Source organism: Ciconia boyciana, chromosome 1 (assembly GCF_034638445.1).
Source record: "Ciconia boyciana chromosome 1, ASM3463844v1, whole genome shotgun sequence".
In the NCBI taxonomy this organism is placed as follows: Eukaryota; Metazoa; Chordata; class Aves; order Ciconiiformes; family Ciconiidae; genus Ciconia; species Ciconia boyciana.
In genome coordinates, this window is record NC_132934.1 from 5378066 (window position 1) to 5399795 (window position 21730).

The 21730-nt window shown below is 43.6% G+C and overlaps 1 protein-coding gene and 1 long non-coding RNA gene across 2 annotated transcripts in view; one reads left to right on the plus strand and one right to left on the minus strand.

Moving 5' to 3' along the window:
- Positions 1–2218: 2218 nt before the first annotated feature.
- Positions 2219–3231, minus strand: LOC140649812 (uncharacterized). The gene is made up of 2 exons (XR_012041769.1): positions 2747–3231; positions 2219–2327 (listed from the first exon to the last, which is right to left on the minus strand). It is a non-coding gene; the product is annotated as an uncharacterized lncRNA (long non-coding RNA).
- Positions 3232–3286: 55 nt separating this feature from the next.
- Positions 3287–21730, plus strand: part of TAF3 (TATA-box binding protein associated factor 3) — a 117051-nt gene continuing 98607 nt past the window's right edge. The window contains exons 1-2 of the mRNA XM_072857501.1: positions 3287–3587; positions 14841–15083. Of these exons, the coding sequence (XP_072713602.1) occupies positions 3422–3587; positions 14841–15083 (409 nt within the window). The 5' untranslated portion in view covers positions 3287–3421. The remainder of the gene's footprint in view (positions 3588–14840; positions 15084–21730) is intronic.

Consider the following 21730-nt stretch of genomic DNA (forward strand, 5'->3'; position numbering starts at 1 on the left):
ACGTGATGGAAATGGGAAGAGGGTTTGCAGAAGAGATCTGGAGAGACTGGAAATGGCCTTGAGCTTCAAAGCGGTCTGTGAGTGTGATGCAGGGAGTGGCATAAGCAGCCACCTGCGCGCTGAGGCTGCCATCGGGTTGAGCTGGACCTAAGTCAGCTGGTCTAGAAACCGTACAATCAAGTGCTGAGCTTGAGCTAATACGTTTCCTTAGAGGCAACTTGTTGTCTTAACGAAGTGATGTTGTTGATACCCTGCAGCTTTCTGTGTACATGGAGATGTACGCGTGGATAAGAAGGGAAGCAGTAGCACGACCTCAGGTGAGATTCAGGAAAACGAGGGACTGTCTTGGAGCAGATTTGTTACATATTTAGAAAACTCTTCCAATGACTTCTTTTAAGGATCTGCGGTTCTAATGCTGTTGTTACGTGCACCACTGGAGCGGCAGACTGCTTGGAATGGGTGAACCTGGGGAGTACTAAAATGTGGGAAGACAAACGAGCCACTGGATACTGAGATAGTGTAGAAGTCCCTGATTATGCAATTCCCAGTTCACGACCTTGAGCCTGTAATTCTTTTAAGCATAATTTTATTTTTATTTAGAACCCATTTTAAATCATGTTTTGTCTTGTTTCCTTTTCTACCTAAATGTGGGAAACACTGCTTTGAAAGTGCAAGCCTAAAAAGACAGTAGACTGTAATTTATTGAGAGCTAGCCCCACTGTTTAAACAGCTTCCATTTTTTTTGAGGTAATCCTGTTGATTTATGGTGCCCTTTTCCTCTCTTAATTTATCCACTCTCTCTGTTCTCTTCCATGTGAAATTACATCCCCGTTAAGGAATAATTTAAGGCTACTGCTGGCTTTCCAGTGCAGTTCCCAGCACATTCCTGACCTGATGGCGGGTGAACCAAGGTCCATACCCATAGGGCCAAAGCTTTCCAGCAGTGTCCAAGTTCTTGTGGTCCCCTGGCCTGCTGTCACCACCTTGCAATGCAGAGTGTGCAGCCGCTGGGCTCAGCGGGCCGGGCAGCCATCCATTTCTGTCATCCCAGATGAGAGGGATATGACACGGTTGGACTTGATCTTAAAGGTCTTTTCCAACCTATACGATTCTGTGATTCTGACACGTGCGTAACGCTGAGCACGGAAATGCTGGTCTGTCTGAACTGGTTGGCAAAGCAGAAACTGCTGCACAGGCCCTGGGCAGAACCGCCTGGTTCAGCGGCAGTGTGTCAAGCCAGCTGGGTCTCTCGGGGAAAACACCCTTCCTGCTGTCCCCGACCCATCTGACTGTTCCCTTCCTCACCCCCCACACAGTGTGTCCTTTAATTCCTCTCAGATAGGCAAGGAAATCCTTTCTGCAGCCTCCAGCCTTCCCTTCTTCCCCCTTTCAAGACACAAAGGGGTACCTCAGCTTGATGTACCTAAGGAGTAGCACATCCACAGAGGGAAGTTCTTTCCAAGTCCTTGAATCCTGTGTTAATTCCCTTAAGAATACTTGTGAAGTTTCAAAAAGGGGGCCTATGTATTTGCAGCTTTCCAGAGCGCTCAAAAAAATATGTTTCTAAGATGGGAAATGTGATGCCAGTTCAGAACTGCCCAGATCTTCTCAACAGACTGAAGGGAGTGAGCAAAGACGATCCACCTGCCCTGACAAACGAGGACTTTGTGGTGGGTCCCGCTCCCCTCTCCTCAGGTTGCAGACTTGAGATGTGACTGATACAAGAGACCGAGCTGTTTATTGACTAATCAACACACTACTAATGGTCTAATAAATCAAAGAGCTAATTTGTTAACTAATTAACTTCTAATAATAGACTGCTATTATTTACGATTCTGTCCTTCATGCTCTGATTAGTTACACACAATTACTGAGTTACAGTTTAGCACTTGTGATGTTAGTGTATACACAGCCACCATTGAATAACAGCTCTGTCGCTCCTCATTCTACCTCCCGCACCACTCAGTAATCGGTATTTTTGTTTCTGGATCGTCCTTTTTGCCACCAGTTTCATCCTTTCCCTGCTTCCCCCCCCCCCGATAAACAACTCGCCCATAAACGCTTTTTCCTCATTGCCAATTCTGCTACATCTGTTTCCAAAGCTGATGTTTCTACTTCCTAGGCAATCTTGGCCTTATATGTAATTATTTTTATACCTGCCTACATACAGGTGACCTTGCAAGGTTCTGTTTCCCCAAAAGATCCCCCAACCTTCTCATACAAGCTCTTAAAAATGATTTATTTTTTTTTTCTGTGGTTCCACCATGTGCAAAAAACTGCAGCTGCATGAGAGATTCACAAAAGTCATCTTAGCTCTGGAGGAATTCCTGAAATTAGAAAGGAATGTAACAAATCAGCCTTTCTTTTGCTGCAAAGGAGAAATATCCCCTACAAATCTTCTGGCATTAAAGTCAATTTTGTTTTAAAGTGTCTTAAATCATCCTCCTTCCTGTGTCCTGAAGTCTCTTCACTGTCAAAGGATTTTCTGTTACACTAAAATGTCCTCTCCCATTTCTCAGATTCCCGTTCCTCACAGCACAGGCCTAATCCTCCAACTTCCACCTCAGCGCAGCAGGTTGCTCCAAAACAAACCTGATGCAGTGCTGGCCACGCGTGTGACATGTACGACAACACGCGTGGTGAGGCCGTACGACGCGGTGGGGCCCGACGGCCTGAAACCGCCATCTCCAAACCAAGAAGTGACCAACTGACAGGATTAGCATGAAGAGTAATTAAAAGGCTTCACCCAAAAGGGAAGATTTAATGGCCAGGTCTTGACAGCAAACATTTGATGTCTGTGGGTACGAGCTGCCCAAGGATGCATCACCCAGCGATGGCGAGGGCTGACACCTGCCTCCTCTGTCCAGCTGAAAAGAAAAAAAGAGAAAAATAATCAAACAGGGCTTCGGATAAACTGTTTTGACCAAGAATTTGCAGCTTTCTGGTAACACGTGGCATTGCTGCTTGTTTAAATGATGCGCCCGGGTTCTGCTCCAGCGCCTCACGGGTACGGCCCCTGCTCGGCTGCTTCGGGCCCGCGGAGGAGAGGAGGAGGAGGAGGCGGCGGCGGCGGCTGCGGCGGCCCCTCGCCCCTGGGGAGGCCCTGCCCAGGGCCCTCCGAAAGGCCGCCTGACACCAACTTTTCCTCACACCGCTGTAGGAAACTCCAATTTCGGGGTTCTTTGGGGGGAACTCGAGCCGCTCCGCGCCGAGACCCGCCCGCCCTGCCGACGGCCGAGCGCTCGATGAGACGCGCCCCGCTCGATGCGCTCGGCGCTGGAGCGGCGCGGCCTGGCGCGGGCGGCGGGGAGGCGCGGCGCCAAGATGGCGGCGGCGGCGGGCTGTGCGTGAGCCTCCCTCGGCCCTCCCGGCCCAGGGCGGGCGGCGGGCCCGGGTGGTGCCCGCGCCGAGCCGAGCCGGCATGTGCGAGACCTACTCGCGGTGGCTGCTGCGGGTGTCGGTGGCGCAGATTTGCCAGGCGCTGGGTTGGGACTCGGTGCAGGTCTCGGCCTGCGACCTCCTCACCGACGTGCTGCAGCGGTACCTGCAGGGGCTGGGCCGGGGCTGCCACCGCTACTGCGAGCTCTGTGAGTGCGGGCCGGGCCGGGGGCTGGCGGGCAGTGCTGTGGGGAGAGGGACTGCGGCAAAGGCTGTAGTCGTTGCCGTCTGGACGCGGTCCTGGGAAGCCGGCTGTGGGTGGCCCTGCTTGAGCAGGGGTCTGGACGAAGTGACCTCTATAAGTCCCTGCCAGCCTCGGCCATTCTGTGAAGGGACCCTGCGGAGTAGTGCTATGGGCCGTGGGGAGGGGAGTCTGTGGGGAGGAAGGCTGTGGGGTTGGACTGTGGAGGCATGGGGGGGGGCAGCTGTGGGGTGGGAGGCTGTAGGGCAGTGCTGGGGGGTGCTTTACAGGGGGAGGGTCGTGGAGATGTGTGCTGTGGGGCAGTGCGGGAGGGCATGGGGAGGTGGGCTTTGGGCAGCGCTGGGGGCTGTGGGGCAGCGGGTGCGAGGTGCGTGCATGGGGGAGACCAGGCTGTGGGGCAGTGTTGTCGTGGCTTGCGGGGCAATTCTGTAGGGAGAGAGCATGGAGAAGTGGTCTGTGGCAGGGAGATGAGAGCATGGGGGAGATCAGGCTGTGGGGCAGTGCAGGGGCTGTGGGGGAGATCAGGCTGTGGGGCATTGGTGGGGGATGCGAGGAGTTGGGCTGTGGGGTGCTCCAGCTGAGGGAAGATGAAGGGGACCTGGGCTGTGGAGCAGCACAGGGGGCTGAGAGGATGAGGGGGCAAGCCATGGGGCAGTACTGGTGCACAGGGGCTCTAGTGCGAGGGAGAGGTGGGCTGCGGGGCAGTGGGTCTAGGGTGTGGGCATGGGTGAGGAGTTGGGGCTGTAGACTTGGGGAAAATGGAGCTCTGAAGCAGTGGGTCTGGAATGTGGGGACATGGGGCTGCTGCCCCCCTTTCTTTGGCTACAGCGTGTGTACAGGAGGGGGAGATGGGACTGTTGGCTCTGCTGCTGGAGCTGTAGTGCTCTGAATCTGGGAGGTGAGAAGGGGCAGCCAGCCCTCTTGCTGAGTGGGATATGTGCGTGAGAGGATGTGGTGCTGATGCTGTGTTGTCCTGGCTCATTTCTGGGTCAGGCTCTGTGCTGTGGTGGGAATGCTGAGGAGGCTGTGGGGACCCACTGGAGGTGGGGATGTATGTGTAGGGTCCAGGATGTGGGCACAAGGGGAAGTGCTGAAGCTGTAGGGCACAAGATTTGGACTGGGTGTATGGGGCAGGGAGGTGGGAGGTGTTAACCCCTGCCATGGGAGGTGTGTAAGGAGTGAAGAGATGGAGCTGCAGTGCGTGGAGTCCGAAAGGTGTGCCTGGGGGGAGTGGAGTCACCTGCATGGGGAGCGAGATGTGGCTGGAAACACTATTGCTGGGACTGGAGTGCTCTGGGTTGGGTATGTGTGTGTAAGGGGGGCAGTGGTTTGTGGGGCATGGAGGTGCACGTGTGCAAGGGGAGGTGTGGGGCTTGAGTGCTGGCGGGGGATGCACATGTACTATGCTGTGTGGGTTCAGGGATGTATGTGTATAGGGATGACGTGGGGGTGTGGTACCTGGTGTCAGGGATGCACATGTATGGGGTGGGCAGGGGCCTGTGGTGTCAGGGATTAACATGTACCAGGGCAGCATGGGGCCGTATACATGAGGCTGGGGATGTGCGCGTACAGGAGGAAGCGATGGTACTGTGGGGCTGGGAATGTGTGTATGGGGGATGTGGGGCTGCAGTGTGTGAAGGCAGGGATGCACTAGAGTGTTTTGGGGGGGAGATGGAGCTGTAGTGCACAGGACGTGGGAAGGTGACGGGGCTGCATGTGGGAGGTGTGGAGTATGTGTACGGAGAACAGGAGGGATGGGGCTGGGGATAATTTTAGCACACGTGGTATGAGGCACGAGTGTCCCCGTGGATGCAGTGGAAGAGGTTTGGCTGGATATGTGGGGGACTGGAGTTAGCCAGTGCTGCCATTGAGGTCGCACGTGCAGAAGGAGCTGGGAGTCATGGTGGGGAGCAGGATGCCCAGGGCCTCGCTGGATTTGGGGTGAGGCTGTGCTGGGGTGGGAGTGTGGAAGGGGCGAGTTTACACCAAGTGGGAGAAGAGAAAGAAAAGAGGTCTGGGAGTCAGTGCGAGGACTGCTGGCTGGGTCACATAGGAGTATGGAGAGTATGGAGAGGGGCAACAAGTATCACTGCTGGGTCTGGGAATGTGACGGAGGATGAAGTTATGTGTCCCTTGGGGTTTTCTGCGTCCCTGCAGAGCCTGCAGTGGAGGTACTGAGGGGGGCGGGTCACCTGCTGTTACCTGCAGAATATAGGGTGTGGGAGGATGGGATACCCAGTTGCTTGCTGGGTCAGTAATGCTGACTGGGGTGATGAGAGGGTGGTAGGGGTCTGTTGGATGTGGGAATGTCAAGAAGGGGGTGCTGATGTCCTGTTGGGTCAGGGAGGGTGTGGGGAGGTGGTGGTATGTAGGGAGAGGGAGGCTGTCAGGCTCGCTGTTAGGTCTGAACACAGGGAGTGTTGCGGGGGATGTGGAGCAAGGCTCAGGCTGTCGGTGTGGTTGGACGGTCGTCTGTGTGTCAGGCTGTCTGTGTGTGCAGAGGCCTTTGCTGCCCTACGCCTGGGGCAGGGAGGGTGTAACGCGGCGGGGAGGACAGCAGTGATGTGTGTGCAGAGATGAGGCTGCCAGTGGTGCTGCTGGATCTGTAGGTATTGGGGGGGAGGTGAATGGGGGGTGCACAGAGTGGAGAGGCTGGGGGGAGCGAGGGTGCCCTGGAGGGGTGGGTATAGCCTTTGTGTGCATGGAGAAACAGGGCTGCTTGTGCCTCCTGTGCCGAGAGACCTGTTCCCCCTTCCTTTGGCGTGCTGGGGAGCTGTGGGGTTGTGGGCTGCCACTGCTCCACGTGTCTGTCTGTACCTGTGGAGGGGTAAGTCCTGGAGAGCCCCTTGGGTGAAGGTCAGAGCTGCTGCGGTTGGGTCTGACAGTGGGGAAGGCGTTTAGAGGAAGGCAGGGCTTGGAGTTGGGATGGATAATGTGATTGCTCACCTGAAGCGCTGGGTGAGAAGAAGGTGACTCGCTGATGGTGGATTTGGGGCTACTGTAGCCACCACCAGTTCAGAGAATGTGCTGGGGACTGCAGCAGGTTACAGGAGAGGTAACAGGGATGGCAGTCCTGAAATGTGTAAATGGAAAAGTCTGCTAGCACTTCCGTCCAAGCTGTGGGAGCTGCGCTAATGAGGGTGTCACAGCCGTGGGTGAGAGGAGTATCGGAGGCATGTTGCTGTCAACTGGTGGTGGATGCAGCCCCAAGATCAGAGGAACTGTGAAGGCTGAAGGTGTCAGCTTCCTCTGCAAGAGTGAATTTGGAGAGTGTGTGGAGCAAAGACCCACAAGCCAGGAAGCATGGCGTGATCGGCTTGTTTGGGAGAGGAACAGCTGTGGCCTGAAGGTGCTGCTGCTTGTGGTCATGTCCCTTCTCTGAAGCAGAAGTTCTCACTGCTGCAGTGATCCCCGATAAAGCAAAGTGATGAGCTGAATGTACCTGGTACCTGGCCCTGCCTCTGCTTCATCATTTCAGGAATAATTGAGATCAAGTCTGGCACTGCCAGTGTAACTGAGCTTAGGAGGGACTTAGTGATATCACCGCAAACTCTTTGGATTTCAATTCTAGGTTGAATAGGTTTCCTTGTACAAGCTTTCCCCAAATTTGAGAGCTAGTTAGATGCGAAGCTATGTATAGTTAATCTGGAAATGGGACTGTGCAATATTAACCCATATCTCCCAGCAGCACAAGTGCAGCTGCTGCACCTCTGAAGTCTGTATCTCAATCCAAATAGAAGTGATCTGTAAAGCGATTAAAGGGGACAACACAGACAGTTTGGGAGAACTGAGTTATAGGGTGAAAAACGAGCTAACCTAGGCTTGGTCAGAGCTGTCCTTTGATACGGTTAGTACAAATATTGGGGAAGATGCTTTTATTACTGGGTCACTGCTTGTGCAAGAGATGAGTTGTTGAGCAGCATTGCTCCCCGAGCTCAGCTGCCTCTGCCACAAGTACTGCAGTGTTTGTAAGTCTGGGAGGAAAAGATACAGAGATGGTGAAAATACAACTTTTTCCTTTTGCTGCTTGAGGAATTGGAAGTCCGTAGAACTAAGGTATCCCTCTCTTGCTTTGGGTGTGCTTACTGAAAGTGGGGAAAGGAATTCCCCCCCCTCCCCAATGAATGGAGAAGGAAGTATCACAGTCTTTTTTTCTTTTTTTTCTTTTTTTTTTTTGTGGAGAAGGGGAATATGCTGTTTTCATGCCAGTGATACGGTATTTTTTGTATTACCTCTCTTAAAATGATGCCTGTATTTCTTTCTTTAAAAGGTTTGTAAAAAGACATCTTAATGCTCAGCTGACGTCTCCTTGCTTTTTCAGAATTGTTTCCTTTTGCTCCTAAAATAAGTTACTGTACAAACCCAGCTCTGGATGAATGAGTTGAATTTTGCCATGGTTTTGCAAAAGTAGAATTAATTACATTCCAATTGTAGCATCTTTATTTTCAGTCTGTTATCTTGGAGTCAAACCAGTGGGGTTTGAGTTAGCAGGCTTGTCAGCTGGAGGGACATAATCTTTGTATTCAAAACTGAATGGATTTACTCTGACGTAATTGAGACAGTGTGGTAGTCTGAAAAGCATGTCATTGCTGTTCACATATTTTCTGAGTTGCAAAAGAAAATGATGGCTTTCCCAGCTGTGTTAGATCTTTGTTCCAGCTGTTACATCCCATTAGGAGAGCTACATTCAAGATTTTCATTACTTTTCTGCTGTTGTTTCTTTGCATTTGCAGTAGCTGTAGTTGATGGGAGCTTCTGTGGCTGCAAAGAGAAGGCAAAAGGATTTGCAAAGCGGGCTTGAGATGTGTTTGATGCTGTGAAATGCTTCTGAATACTGTGTTGGGAATGCTTCTGAATACTGTGTTGGGGGTGGAGGAGAGAGTGAACTTACAGGAGAGAAAATAAGGGTTTTCCTGTTAAAGTACACCACATTATGCTGTTCAAATTTGTGGAAAGCTTGTAAGAGGAAGCCTATTCAATATGCTGTATGCTTCACACATGTTTTTATCCAAAATTATAAATAAAATATTTGAAAACCAGTGTTGGAGTATGTAATTAAGGTATTGAACTACAAAACAAACTGACGTCATGTGGTTTCTGAGAGCCGAGTTCCACGTTTTTGTTGTTGTTTGTTTTAAGCAGAGGTGAAGAGGGAAAAGTTCTCTGTTATGTGCTGCTTCGTTTTGCACTCGCATTTCACATGGTTTGATAGAGGTGGTGGCACAGCTGGTGCTTCGGGTTAACTGCTTTGGATTTTCTAGTATATGTTGGGTTTTTTATATTGGGGAACTGTCCAGTGAAGATAGACGGTATCTGCTTCATTTGCTATGAATTTAGCTAATGCAGCTTGGCAGTGGGATAGTTGGTTATAGGCATGCAGAATACGTCGTGCTTTACCTCATAACTTGGCACATCCAGTAAGAGTTCAATTTCCAGTATATTTACATGGGTGGTGCAATTCATGGGAGGGATGAGGAGGGGAGCCATGGTTTATGTCCCCAAAAGCCTGATTTTTCTATTACGTTGCTTTAAAAAAACAACCAGGTAGAAGCTACTTAACTTTAATCACTGAGGGCACCTGGGCATATTTCTGCAGAACAAATTGAGATCATCTGCTGCTAAAACTAGAAGTGTAATAAACTAGATAATTAACTTTGAAGTGTCTTGGATCTAGAAGTGGGTTTTTCAGTACTCTTTCCCTCAATTTTCAGTGTTGAGCATACGCTTGGATATGCTGTGAGGGGTTTTTTTAGTTATTTTTTCTGCTGAAATTTGAGTACAGTGAGGAAATAAAGTTTAAAAGTTGCTCTTTAGTTTCATATTATGTGACTACTTTTTTGAAGATTATTTTAATGTAAACATAGAATCTTAAAATATCTCAAGTTGAAAGGGACCCATAAGGATCATCGAATCCAACTCCCTGCTCCTCACAAGACTACCTAAAACTAATTATATGTGTGTGTATATATATAATAATATTAAATATAAAGATAAATAATATTAAATAATATGTTAAAATTGATATTAATAATGCAACTGCATTTTTTAATATAAAGGCAGGATCTGATCTGGTGAGCACAACATTGTAACTGGAAGGAAAAATGACAGATCTTGTGAGATGTTTTGCCAAGATAGAGCTGGCTCAAAACCTGCTCCAATGTCACTGCACAATCTCCAGTACAGGAAAACTTAACTTCATTATAGCAAACCTCTGCTTTGGAGAATGCAAACAGCAGACCAGTATTTTCATTGGGAATTACCACAGTGGAGAGCATTGACCTGGCATCAACCAAATTTTTATTTGTTTCTAATTGTCAAATTTACCTTGTACATTTTTTCATTTTTGTTCTTTTTTTTTAGTTACTTCACTCTTACCAGTATATAATAATAATGTCTATCAAAGCATTAGGTTTTGATGATCAGTTTAAATGAGCTGATTCCCTGTACTGATGTCGAGTGACTGTTGTAACAAATATTTATCCAGGGCCCATAACATTTATTATAAGAAGAGTACCTCTGTATGTCCTGATAACCTTAAATGTTGATATTTTTAAGCTAATTAACTTCTTGCTGGCTACTAGTAAAGAAGGTCAGCTTGGTTTTTTTGCTTGACATTTATGCAAGCAAGAAGATGCTTTTGCCTGCCTGGTAACTACACTAATAGGACCCTTTTTCCCCACTTAAGTGCACTCAAGTAAGGCATATATACTTATTAAATAATCTACTGTGTATGCTTACGACTGTTCTTGTGGATGCTGGATGGAAGTGATGTGTTGTCTGCTTGAAAGAATTATCCTGGAGTAACTATTCAGTGTAGATATAAGTCTATTTAATACATGACAGGGTTGTATGATGTACTGGAGCATAAGGAATCTGTGATAGAGCCTCTAAAATTACTGAGGAGCCATGCCTCATGATTTGCTGATTAAAATAAAATTTAAAAAAAAAATCTCTTTTATAGTAGACATGAGGGGGAATGCTGAGCTATTTATAATAGACTGTACGTGTTGCACGGGTAGTGACTTACTGATTTTTCTCAATGTATTTATTACAGAGCTCTAAAAAAACCCTTTAAAAAACCTGGCATGGAACTAAAAGCTCTTCTGTACTTACTCGCTTGTTAAATTTTCACTGATTCCTATGACTTTGGGCCAGGATGGAGGAGGTGATGGGGGTGATTTTGACAAAAGTAAATCAGCTATTCCTGAGACTGAATTTAAGGAAAGCAAGACAGTTTTTCCCTAACCTCCACCTACCTCCTCCCAGTGTCTTTGGATGACATGAGCATTGGTCAGCTTGTTTGCCGGAGGGCTGGAGGAATTATTGTGACTTTTGCAAAAAATAACTAGGCTTTAGTAGCTTCTAAAAACTCCTTTTCCCCAGAAACCAAAGGCAAGCTTTTATTGCTTGAAGGGGAGTTAGTGCACCACCCTCGTTCTGTTTGATTTGTTTTCCCTTGTGGACAACTAGGTTCATCTGTGGGTGACACTGAGAAGCAGGGTTGAGGGCTGGATAACTTTCCACCCAAATACTTGGCTCAGTGTGGATTCTACTTCCCCATAGTTTTGGTGCTGTACTCTTTTGGGGATCCATTTCTGTGTGTAGATTCCTCCTCACCCAGTGTTTGTTTTCATGCACAGGGAAGATGAGAGTATCGTAACTGCATGGCCATTCCCACAGGTTTCTCGTGAGCTGTTTTGAGACCAAATGGTCTTAATTTAGCTCTGCTGTTTGCCGCAGTTATATCAGTTTTGGAGCACAGTTCCCATTCAGGGAGATAGTACAGCTTAAAAGCTCATGAGAAAGATACTTGCTCAGTTCACTGTTTGTGGTCTAAGGAGGAGAGTTGTAACTTGCTGGATGAACTATTCCCACCTCCTTCCATCTCTTCCCAATCCTGGACAACAGGTAGTATTTGAAGTGTTGTGGTATGGGGGAACAGCAAGAGGCTGGAAACCAAAAGCTCCAAAGCTGTTTGTGATCTGATACTAACTTGCTGTGTGACATTGGATTAATTATTTTACTGGGAGGCTTCAGCACCTGAATTTTTAAACTGAGGGTAGCACAAATATCTGAAGAATATTGAGACAAGTTCAGTACGCACAAATTAAACTTTTTTTTTTTTGCATCGTTTACTTACAGAAAAAAGCCTAAGACTAAATGAAAGACCAGGAGAGAGTGTGTTACGTGTTTGTCAGCATCCTCTTTCATGTGTCTGGCTTCTGCTATTTTAGCAAATTTTTATTAAACCAGAGAGAGAAGAGGAATGCTAAACTGTTCAAATAAAAGTATAAAGGCACAAGCCTTTATTTGATGAATCACCTGAAATTACATCTAATGCATTTTTGTGCTGTCTATATTTCCAATTGATAAGTGTTTTGATTTAAATACAGATATGAATACAGACCTGAAACTTTGTACACTTTTACCACTGAGGATACTCTTTCTTGAAAAGAAGAGGTTAACCAATCAGTTCTTTCATCCCTGTGACAGTTGCAGGTTTAAAAATTTTTTTTAGCTTTTAATCAATCTCATGACTTGGCATTGTCTCTTTGGAGGCAAATGTCACAGGGGAAAATTGAATCTTCTTCAGGTTTTTTTTTGGTCTCCTTTTGAACCTGCTTTCTAACACACATAATTGTTTTTCGATATGGTTGCTTAAATATTTCCATGCTTCAATTACACGTAGTAGTTCCTTCTCTGCCACGTGTTCTTAATAAGCACTTGTAGGAAGAAGTCCTTTTTAGCATTTATCACTTGCTAATCACATTAGTACACTTTTTTGGAGGTTAAAAAGATCATGTGCAGATCTAGGAAAAGGCCTTTTCCTATTGGAATTCCTAACTGGACTAAACCTTCACCCTGAGTACATGACTGTGCTGGTGTCAAGAGGCACACACTGAGCAAGGTACTCGAAACACCTTTTTGTCCCCCGGTAACAGGGTAGATGTTGTGGTGCATCTTGCAGTCCTGTGCCCCAGGTTGTCCAGCTGGAGAACCTATTGCAGCATTTTCCCTGACTGTGTGCTTGGTTTTTCTTCCAAGGGAAGCTGGACACAAGCACGGTGTGTGTCCGAGCCTGTCGGTATGCTTTCCAGGTCTAGGCGATGCCCACCTGGGAACGAGTGCTGTGGGGCTCACCATCAATCCCCCCGTCCTGCAAACAGCACAGCCAGTGATTTCGGGAGTGTCTGGGAAATACATATGCTCTACTTCTGGGCTTGTTGAAAAGTTTTCCCCAAGTTTTTCTTTTTAACTGGCTGTCCAACTTGTACCTGTTAAGTCTTGACAGCTTAGAAAATGGTTCAGTAAGTTCAAAGGTATATTCATAGTCAGAAGAACAACTGAAAGTGACAATGCAAAATTTCTTAGCTGTGTCAATTATCTAAGTTTAATTTTTTAAGGATAAAACACTCTTCCGTCTGCCTAATAACTATAGGGATCTCATAATTACTCCAGAGTGGTGATATCCTCCTTTAATTATGTTTATGTAAGTCTCCACATTTCTCTGTTCCTAGAGTCTGCAGGGGAAACTGGTATTGCACTTGTACTACATATTATACAAACACAAAATCCAGGATGGTTCTTGTTGTACAGAGTTCACATTCTAAATACAGACGGACAAAAGAGGCGATAACTTGGTCTGATCTCCCTTTTATCTGTGGAGAGAATTAAAACACAAGCAACTTGCCCAGAGTCACACAAGAGGCCAGTGTTACAGAGCCGAGAATCAAAACCATAATCTGAGTATTACCCTTATCTTCACTGCAAGACTAAGAAGAGAAATTCTAGAACAAAATTCTTATTTTCTAAATGTACCTGCAGGCGTAAGTTGGCTGAGGGTTTGAATTCATCCAGTGATGTGAGAACCAGCCTGCTCGACTGCTTCGGCTTCAAGATAAACCAAGAAGAGATTAGGTTAAAGGACAAACAAAAGAGCATCCCCCCCGTTCTCCAAAGCTGGGGCTTCACAATAGCAATTGTGTTCCTTCAATAAGCACAGGCTGGTTTTCCATAATTACTTTTTAAAGTAAATCACAGCTTATCATCATGTAGGGATGTAATATCTTCATAAGCCAACTATACAGAATTTTAATAATTCAGTATAATTTTATTGAATTTAAAAAAAAATCGTGTTTGGGGTTTAAGGCATCTTTTTTTGTGTTACTGTTGTTATGAAAAGTTAGGATGAGACTCAAAGTGGTGCTTTGGCTGCCAAAGCCAGGTGCCCAGTTCTCCCTCCGGAGGCCTTCGGAGGGATTTCCCTTTGTCAGGTCAGGGAAACCAAGGCACTTGGAGGACTTCTGTGCTGCATAGTTTACATCTTTGAGCCAAATTACATGTATAGAACAAAGTGCATCCTCTCTTGCACTGTTTTTTTGGAGGTCATATTAAATAAAGATCCTGACTGCTTGTCCAGTAAGGTTTCACTCTGCTTTTCGTAAAGAAAAGAAGATTTTTGCTGTAGAGTCAAACTTAAATTGTACCCCAGGAAATCAGCCCCTGAAGTTTAGTATAAAATACTCTCTCCTCATCAGACTACTACTTAATATTCTGGTGTTTCATCTGGGAGGTATATCTAACCAGTAGGTAAAGTGACTCATAGTTTATGAAGCCTGTAGATTTCATCTGGTGGAAAGATACTATGTGAAGTATTTTTGTTATCAAGAGATACATGAGATACCTTCTTTTTTTGCTACCCGTAAACTACAGTTGGTTCAACAAAATGAAGTTGTTCCTCTTCTAGATTGAAAAATAATGATTGGTCTGTTACATACTGGTAAAGGGGCACTTTCTGCATATTAAGGGCCTGTTTTGTTCATTTGGATTTACATTATGAAATTGAAAACTATTTTAAGTGGTGTTGCACGGTGTTAATTGACTGTTGCCAGGTAAAGCTGCCTGTTGCTGCTCCCTCGATTTTGCTTGAGTTGCTTCTTGAGATGCAGTTCTTTAATGGTATGAATTGAAACAGTGATATGGATCAAAACAAAACACTTCTAAATGAGAGTGTGTTCTTAGCCTGAAATGTTGTATACCCCGATGAACAGTAAACCTGGCAGAACTGTGGGACAGTAATCTCCCTTACTGGTGGTGAGCTGTGGTGAATTGTAATATCTAAGTGTAGATCTGCAGGTCAATTTTTTTAAACTGGATTTTTGCAAAAACGTTGTTCTTTTGTTGTTTTTTTTTGTTACAGATGGCCGCACAGATCCAATTTTGGATGATGTAGGTGATGCCTTCAAGCTTATGGGGGTTAACCTGCATGAGCTGGAAGATTATATACACAATATTGAACCTGTCACTTTCGCACATCAAATCCCTTCGTTTCCCGTCAGCAAGAACAATGTCCTGCAGTTTCCTCAGCCGGGAAGTAAAGATGCTGAAGAAAGGAAGGAGTACATCCCTGATTATATGCCACCTATTGTCTCCTCTCAAGAAGGTGCGAAATTAATCCTTTGCTTTAAGTTTTGGTCCCTGTGTGTTTGTGTATTTGTTTGCATCCTCAAGCGGTTTGAGTTGTGCTGCCCGTAGCAGTTGCTCAGAAAGGACCCACTGGGTGTTACACAAGCATGGTTTCAAAACAGGTAGCAATGCTGTGGCAAGTTTATTTTGCACTCTTACTTTCCTCCAAGATTAACTGGTGTCAGAATACATTGTGTTAATACGCGTTTCTGTAATGCATTTAAATTTTAAGTTTTTGGATGACAATAGAAATGAATGCTTTACATTACCTTTTATGCGTTAGCCTCCCTCTTATATATACTGCAAGAGCTTACATAATTTGGTAAAGGTAGAAGGAAGGCTGGCAAGACTGGCACAGCATTCCCAGCTCCTGACAGCTGTTTCTTCTTCCTTTGAACAAATCTAACTTAAAAAAAAAAAAGAAAAACCAACCCTCTTCCAGTTAAAATGAAGTCAGATTTAAAATGAGGACGTAAGAGTCATTTAGAGGCACAGTGCTTGCTTTTAATTCTCTTTGCTAATGTAATCAGGGTTTCATCATCACTGTTCCAACTGCTCTCCTTCCCCTTCTCATGTAGAAGTTCCACGGAGGCAGGGGATGAGGATCACTGTAACAGTAAAACCAACTATACAAATGCTGCGAGCTGCAGTTAGTCTGAGAATTTTAACGGTGGCAGTGGAAAAAGCAAAATTGTTGTTTTCTGTTTTTCAGCTACATGAGACTTGATTGCTAATAAGATAAATGTTTAAGAAATGAGACCTATTCCAGCTTTTCCTTTGAATAGTGAACATCATACAACTATACTTTGTGGGGAAATAAATGTATGTAAGCTTGTGGACTGGGTACAAAAATCCCAGACAGAAGAACTTTATTTTCCAAAAGAGTGTAGCGAACAGATGCAATCCTCACAAGATACTTATTTATAATTTCCTTGGGGACAGAATGGATGTCATGCTCTATTATGCATATTATTCTTTTTTAAGAACTAAGGTCTCAGAGTCTGGACATTGAAATATATGTAAAAATTCTGCCCAGTGTAAAGATGAACATAAATTACATCACCTTATTGGGTGAACGAAAACCATTCCTGTGCTGGTACAAATGTCGCATGGGGCAGTTTTTCAGTGATTTAGTAAGCTGTAGTAAGTGTAGGTTCAGTCTTTCACACATCATGCTCAGCTAGATAGATGCAGTTACTATGTGCTCCAGTTAGATTAAGTGAAATTATAGTCAGGAACAGGTATCTGAAGTGTAAAGGACTGACAGATACAATGGGTTTAGTGTGTTCAGAACAAATACGCTATTTCCAGTAACAATGTGAGGATTTACTCATGCTGATGAGTATTTCTGAAGCTCTGTAGACCTGACTTTTCTGTTTTCTTTAATTGCATAGAATACATAGTTATTTTATAGATCAATAGCATTTTAATGTCTCTTGTCTTAATATAACCCAGGAAGTGAAACTGCACAGTTGCAGTGAAACTGCAGAAATATTTTATTGGATTGATAAGAAGGTACTAAAATCTCCCCCTTGTGAAGTTTGTAAAAAGGGTTGTTTTTAAAATCTAACAATGAAATCTCTTAAACCAGGAAGAGACTAACAATGTAAATATCATATAAGTAGACAACATTAGAAAGAGAAAAGTATAGAGGAAGAAGACGTTGAGAAGTGAATAGGGATTTTAGCTACCCTGTTCTGACTACTTTCTTGAAACACTTTAGCCTGATTTTTCAGGAGGTAAACAAACACCATTCTGTCAGAGAAATCCCAGCATCTTTGAAGTATAACAAGTTACCCGGCAGTTTTGCATTTTGGGTTGGGGTTTTTTCACTTGGAAAATCGTACTTTAAAAATATGCAAGACGGATCAAATTCAACAAGGCTCAAAGCGGCTGTAGACAAATATCTGAAGATGGAGAGTGAGAGATGAGAGTATTACAGACTCAGTCTGGCGATACATGACATAGAAAGAGAGGCTAAAAATTGAAATGGGGACAGTTGTGCGCTTTTTTTGTATGTAACTTTTTATACTCTTTCTCTTGCAAGTTAGATCCAGGAGTTAGATTTTAGCAGTCCTTATAAATAATGTATGAATCCTTTTAACACCCGAAGCAAGAAGATATTATTTCCAAAGTTGGATGAGAACCAGGAAAACTTCTAATGCCTAAGGCTAGTGTATCAGAGGACCTATAGACACAACTTAAAATAATGAATACAATTTTTTTTAAAATGAAAATTTAAAGCAAACATTAAATACAACTGCTGAATGCAGGTTTGTTATAGCTGATTTAAAATACTTATAGTTGAGGACATCTTAATTTTGAATTAAGTGTTTTCTGAAAATGCTATTAGTAATTGCCCTACCTTTGTAATTGCCTATGCCTTTGTAATTACAAATGCTATTTGTAATTGCCCTACCTTTTTTTTTGAAGGGGTGAGGTGGATCAAGAAACTCTGTTGTATATGTTTTCTTGTTATTCTCCAAGTAAATTTGGAAGAAAAACTTTTACTTTTGCAGATTAAAGGAATCATCGTAAAAACACTGAAGAATTGCAGAAGCTGTTTGAATAGCTTGCAGATCTCTATAAAGTAGAAATAAAAACGTGCTGCTGCTGAGATTGTGCAGTCCGTAATATTTGAGTTGCTTTGAGTAGGCAATAAAGATAATTAGTCAGTAATGAAGGAAGGCTTCATGCACGTTACGAAGTATAATGTAAATCTTTCAGTCATTTAAAGGAACTGTCAGGAAGACTCGTTATGTCCCATTTTATATCGAAGCCTGGAGCTCAGCTCATGTTATGAATATTTATTTACTGATGGGATTCAGAAATTACTAGTGCTGATGTATTTTAGCAATAATGTGGCCATGACTGTCTAAGGGTATGAGCAGAACAAGGTTTATTGGGAGAGGTAATATCTTTTAATTTTATCAGTTGATCTAATTAGAAGTATTATCTCTGGTGACAAACTGACTTCGTAGGTAATTTTAGCTAGGTGCTTTAGTAAGAAAAAGCCTTTTTTTATTGTTAATTTAAAAAACAAAACAGTGTTCATTATGCACCATGACCAGTAGGTGTTGCTAACCTCCTTCTAAAACAGCTGCCTGTTCTGTGTGTGTAACTAACTTCTTATTTCCACTTACTCTAGAGCTGGTGGTGTTGTGTTCAGAGCGTACAATCTACCCAACAGCTTGTGTGATGTCTTAGTTATCATTGCCAAAGGCTCGATAAGAGCAAAGTCCTGTCCAGCCTGAGAGAGGCCATTTCCTTCATATATATTCAATAGTAAAAAATGCTGAAACAGCTCACTGAATGATTTCTGACGTTGTGGGGGAAAGGGAGGAAGGCAAATAGGTTTTCAAGACCTGTAATTTGTGTCAGTTGGAAGTTCGGTTCAGTGATACAAATTTTGTTCCGAGAAAGCAGAAAATGTTTTCTTGCTTTAACTATGGAATGCCTCATTTCAGTAACGTGCACTAACCAAATGCTTGCACTGCAAGGATCTGCATAGATAATTATATATTTTATAAAACAATCTGACTCAGTATTGCCATGGCAAATGTTGGGTTTTTAGCAGTATTTTTACAAAGGACACTGAAGGAGTAATTTTATGCCAATATATCATGATGTTTGCTGTCTGCCTATTTTTAATTAGTCTCCTTTTTGTTTTTTGAGTTATTTTAGCCCTGTTGTCACTAAAATGTCATGGTAAACTTGTAAGACAGATTAAAAAAGGAGAAAAAAATAAATTAGTTGCAAAACATGATGGTCATGCTTTATTTCTTATGCTTTAATGTAAAAGAACATACATTTTGCAGTAATACATCAACTTCATAGAATTTGTTGATTGCATTTGAAGCAAAACAGTACTGTGCTGAAACTAGGCCAGTTGAGAAAGCCCAGATACTTTTCCACAGCTAATAATAATCACTGTTACATTTTGTGATAATGTTGAGAGCCCTCGGTCCTGATGCTTTAAGAACATGTATCATTCTCCATAATTAAAACAAAGAAAAGTGAAATGTGAATCCTACGTGTGCCATGGTAACCTTATTTTTAAGCTTCCTGGAATGAATTTCTACCTGTGCTTGCTGCCTCTTGTTATTACCTCATTTTAAATAATAATATTTTTTTTAAAAAAAGTAACCACTTGATGTCAACTGCTTTCTTTTTCTGACTTTTTGAAGTCACAGGTAGTCCATCCCTGTTTCTCTGACTGGAAGACTGAAGAAAACATGTTGCTTTTGTGCATGCAATACTGTTCATAGTCTATTATAGTTGCATTAGACCCTCATTCCCCACTGTAATTGTGCTGGGGTACGTCAGAAGGATATGATGGAGAAGACATGAGAGTCTCTTCCCAGTTAGCTGAGATTTTTTTGTGGGTAGCTTTTAGGGAGTCAAACTTCCGTCTCAATTCTTGCTTCATTTTTTTCTGTATTCTGCTTCATACCAATTGACTCCCACTTCATAGAGGTTCAGCTCCTTTCCCTTAAAGATGACCTAAAACCAAATGTCATTTATATCGGGCATTAAGTTTTGTGGTCTTCCATTCCTGATAATATGTGTTCAAGCACTGGCATTGTATTTCTGATCATTGAGTCTGGACCAGTTCTTGGCATGGCGTACAAATTTGGATTTATTTGTAGCCTTTTCTGCCAGGGCATTTTATTTCCCTGGCAGATCAAAGCATAAAATTGTTGATCTTCTTACAGTCCTGCCTTTTCCCCTCTTTGCTGTTGATGCGATGTTAGGACCTGTTGCCCACCAAAGCCTCATGCTTGCAGCCACCTGGAAGCGTGGAAACTCAGCCATCAAATTATATATAATTTCAGAACGACTCTAGTTTTTTCATACAATGTTAGTTGCTAAAAATCACATTTGAGTTGATGAGAATGGGGGGAGGTTGAAGCAAGGCGCTAATCAAAATGACATGATTTTTGCATGTGATATCTAGGGTCTACCGGTGCTAGAATGGTAATTGTATAAAGCATTGAGCATCATGGTGGTATAAGGCATTAGTGTCTAGCTCCAGTGGCTAGATATATCAGATTTTAAAATTGTCACTGGCCGCTCAGTCTAGCAGTGCTTTCTTTGGCCGTGGTCCAGAACTGAATGTAGCAAGTCTTGGATCTCAGACCAGTGTCATTTCAATCGCTGGTTTCCTTAAGGGTTAAACAAAGCCAATACCTCTTTCTAAATTAGCATGTGATGGACTTTAAAAGGGATACTGGGGTATCGACTTTACCATTTTGATAACACAGGTCTCACTGTTGTCATTTTTAAGCCTTTCTGCCTTTCCGCAGATCTAGTTTAACCCCACAGACTAACTCTTCTTCGTTCTAACAGCTGCACCGATGATTTAAAAGCAATGATCTTTTCAACAGAGCTTTTCCAGTATACTTGGTTAGGAAACCACCACCCATCAACAAACAGGTACTGTGTAGTCAACCAGTTTGAAGAGTTAAACCCCTGCCACACTGTGAATGCTTTGCTCCTGGCTGCTAACCGTGCCTGGTTGCTGAGTATTTGCAAGCATCCTTTAGCCGTCCGTGCACTATGCTGAGTGTTAGACACTGATTGCTTTTGTGCGAATGAGTCTTCACATATGCATCAGCCTAGCAAGGAAGAAGCAACAGGAGAAACAGACAAAATGAGAAAGGCAGCCAAGCTTGAGATGCAGACAGAAGAAAAGCATTGGGAAAGAGCCAATAGGAGAGGCAGGTTTCAAAGAAAAAGGAAAATATGAGACAGGAACAAAAAAAGAGTACAGAAAATGTGCCTGGTTTAAATCTTGCCATTAGACAGAAAAATAAGTCTTTTGTAGAAGGTGTGCTGATAAAGCTGTAATTGGGAAGACAACTGTATCTTTACCTTTTCTTAAGAAGTTGTATCATAATCAAAAGCATAATTTCCAGTGAAATACTGCAAGAAAGGATTTAATGAGGAAGATTTTTTTTAAAAAAGCTTAAAATGTGAAGCTCAATAGACTTTCACCAAAGAGCTTCATTTAATTTGCAGCACTTGGGGGGAAAAAAAAATCAATGTAATAAGTGCCATAGTAAAACTTTATCCGTGGCAGAAACCAAATCACATAGCTGGGTTCCGTAGACTATGCAGACAGAGGTATACACTATTTTATATTCTGTAGGAGACTAGTACCTAACTTTTCCTAATCATTCATGTCTTTGGGGAAAAAAAAACCTCTTGCTATTTTTGTGAGAAGCATAATGGCAGCTGGAAGTGGGGAATGGAGGAAATAGATTAAAAGCGTTTGCATTGGGACATGGCTTGTGATGGATTTTCATGTTTTTGTTTGTTGGGGCCTTTTAAGTGTTGTGTCCTTCAAAAGAAATAGACCAGCTGCAACCTGGCTGTACCTGAATAAGCAAATCAGAAAATACATTTTATAAAGATGCTGACTCCAGGATTTTTAAAAGTAATAATGAGTTAGTTATACTAATTATAAAAATTCAGCATTGTGAAAATATATTTCTTTCGCGTCTTCAGCTATCTTGTTTTATTCACTGCATATAGCAAATGGAATGAAGTTAATGCGACTTTTTTTCAAGGGGATATCATCCTTTTAAAACCTTCCCACAAAGATTTTTCTGTTTTTCAGAC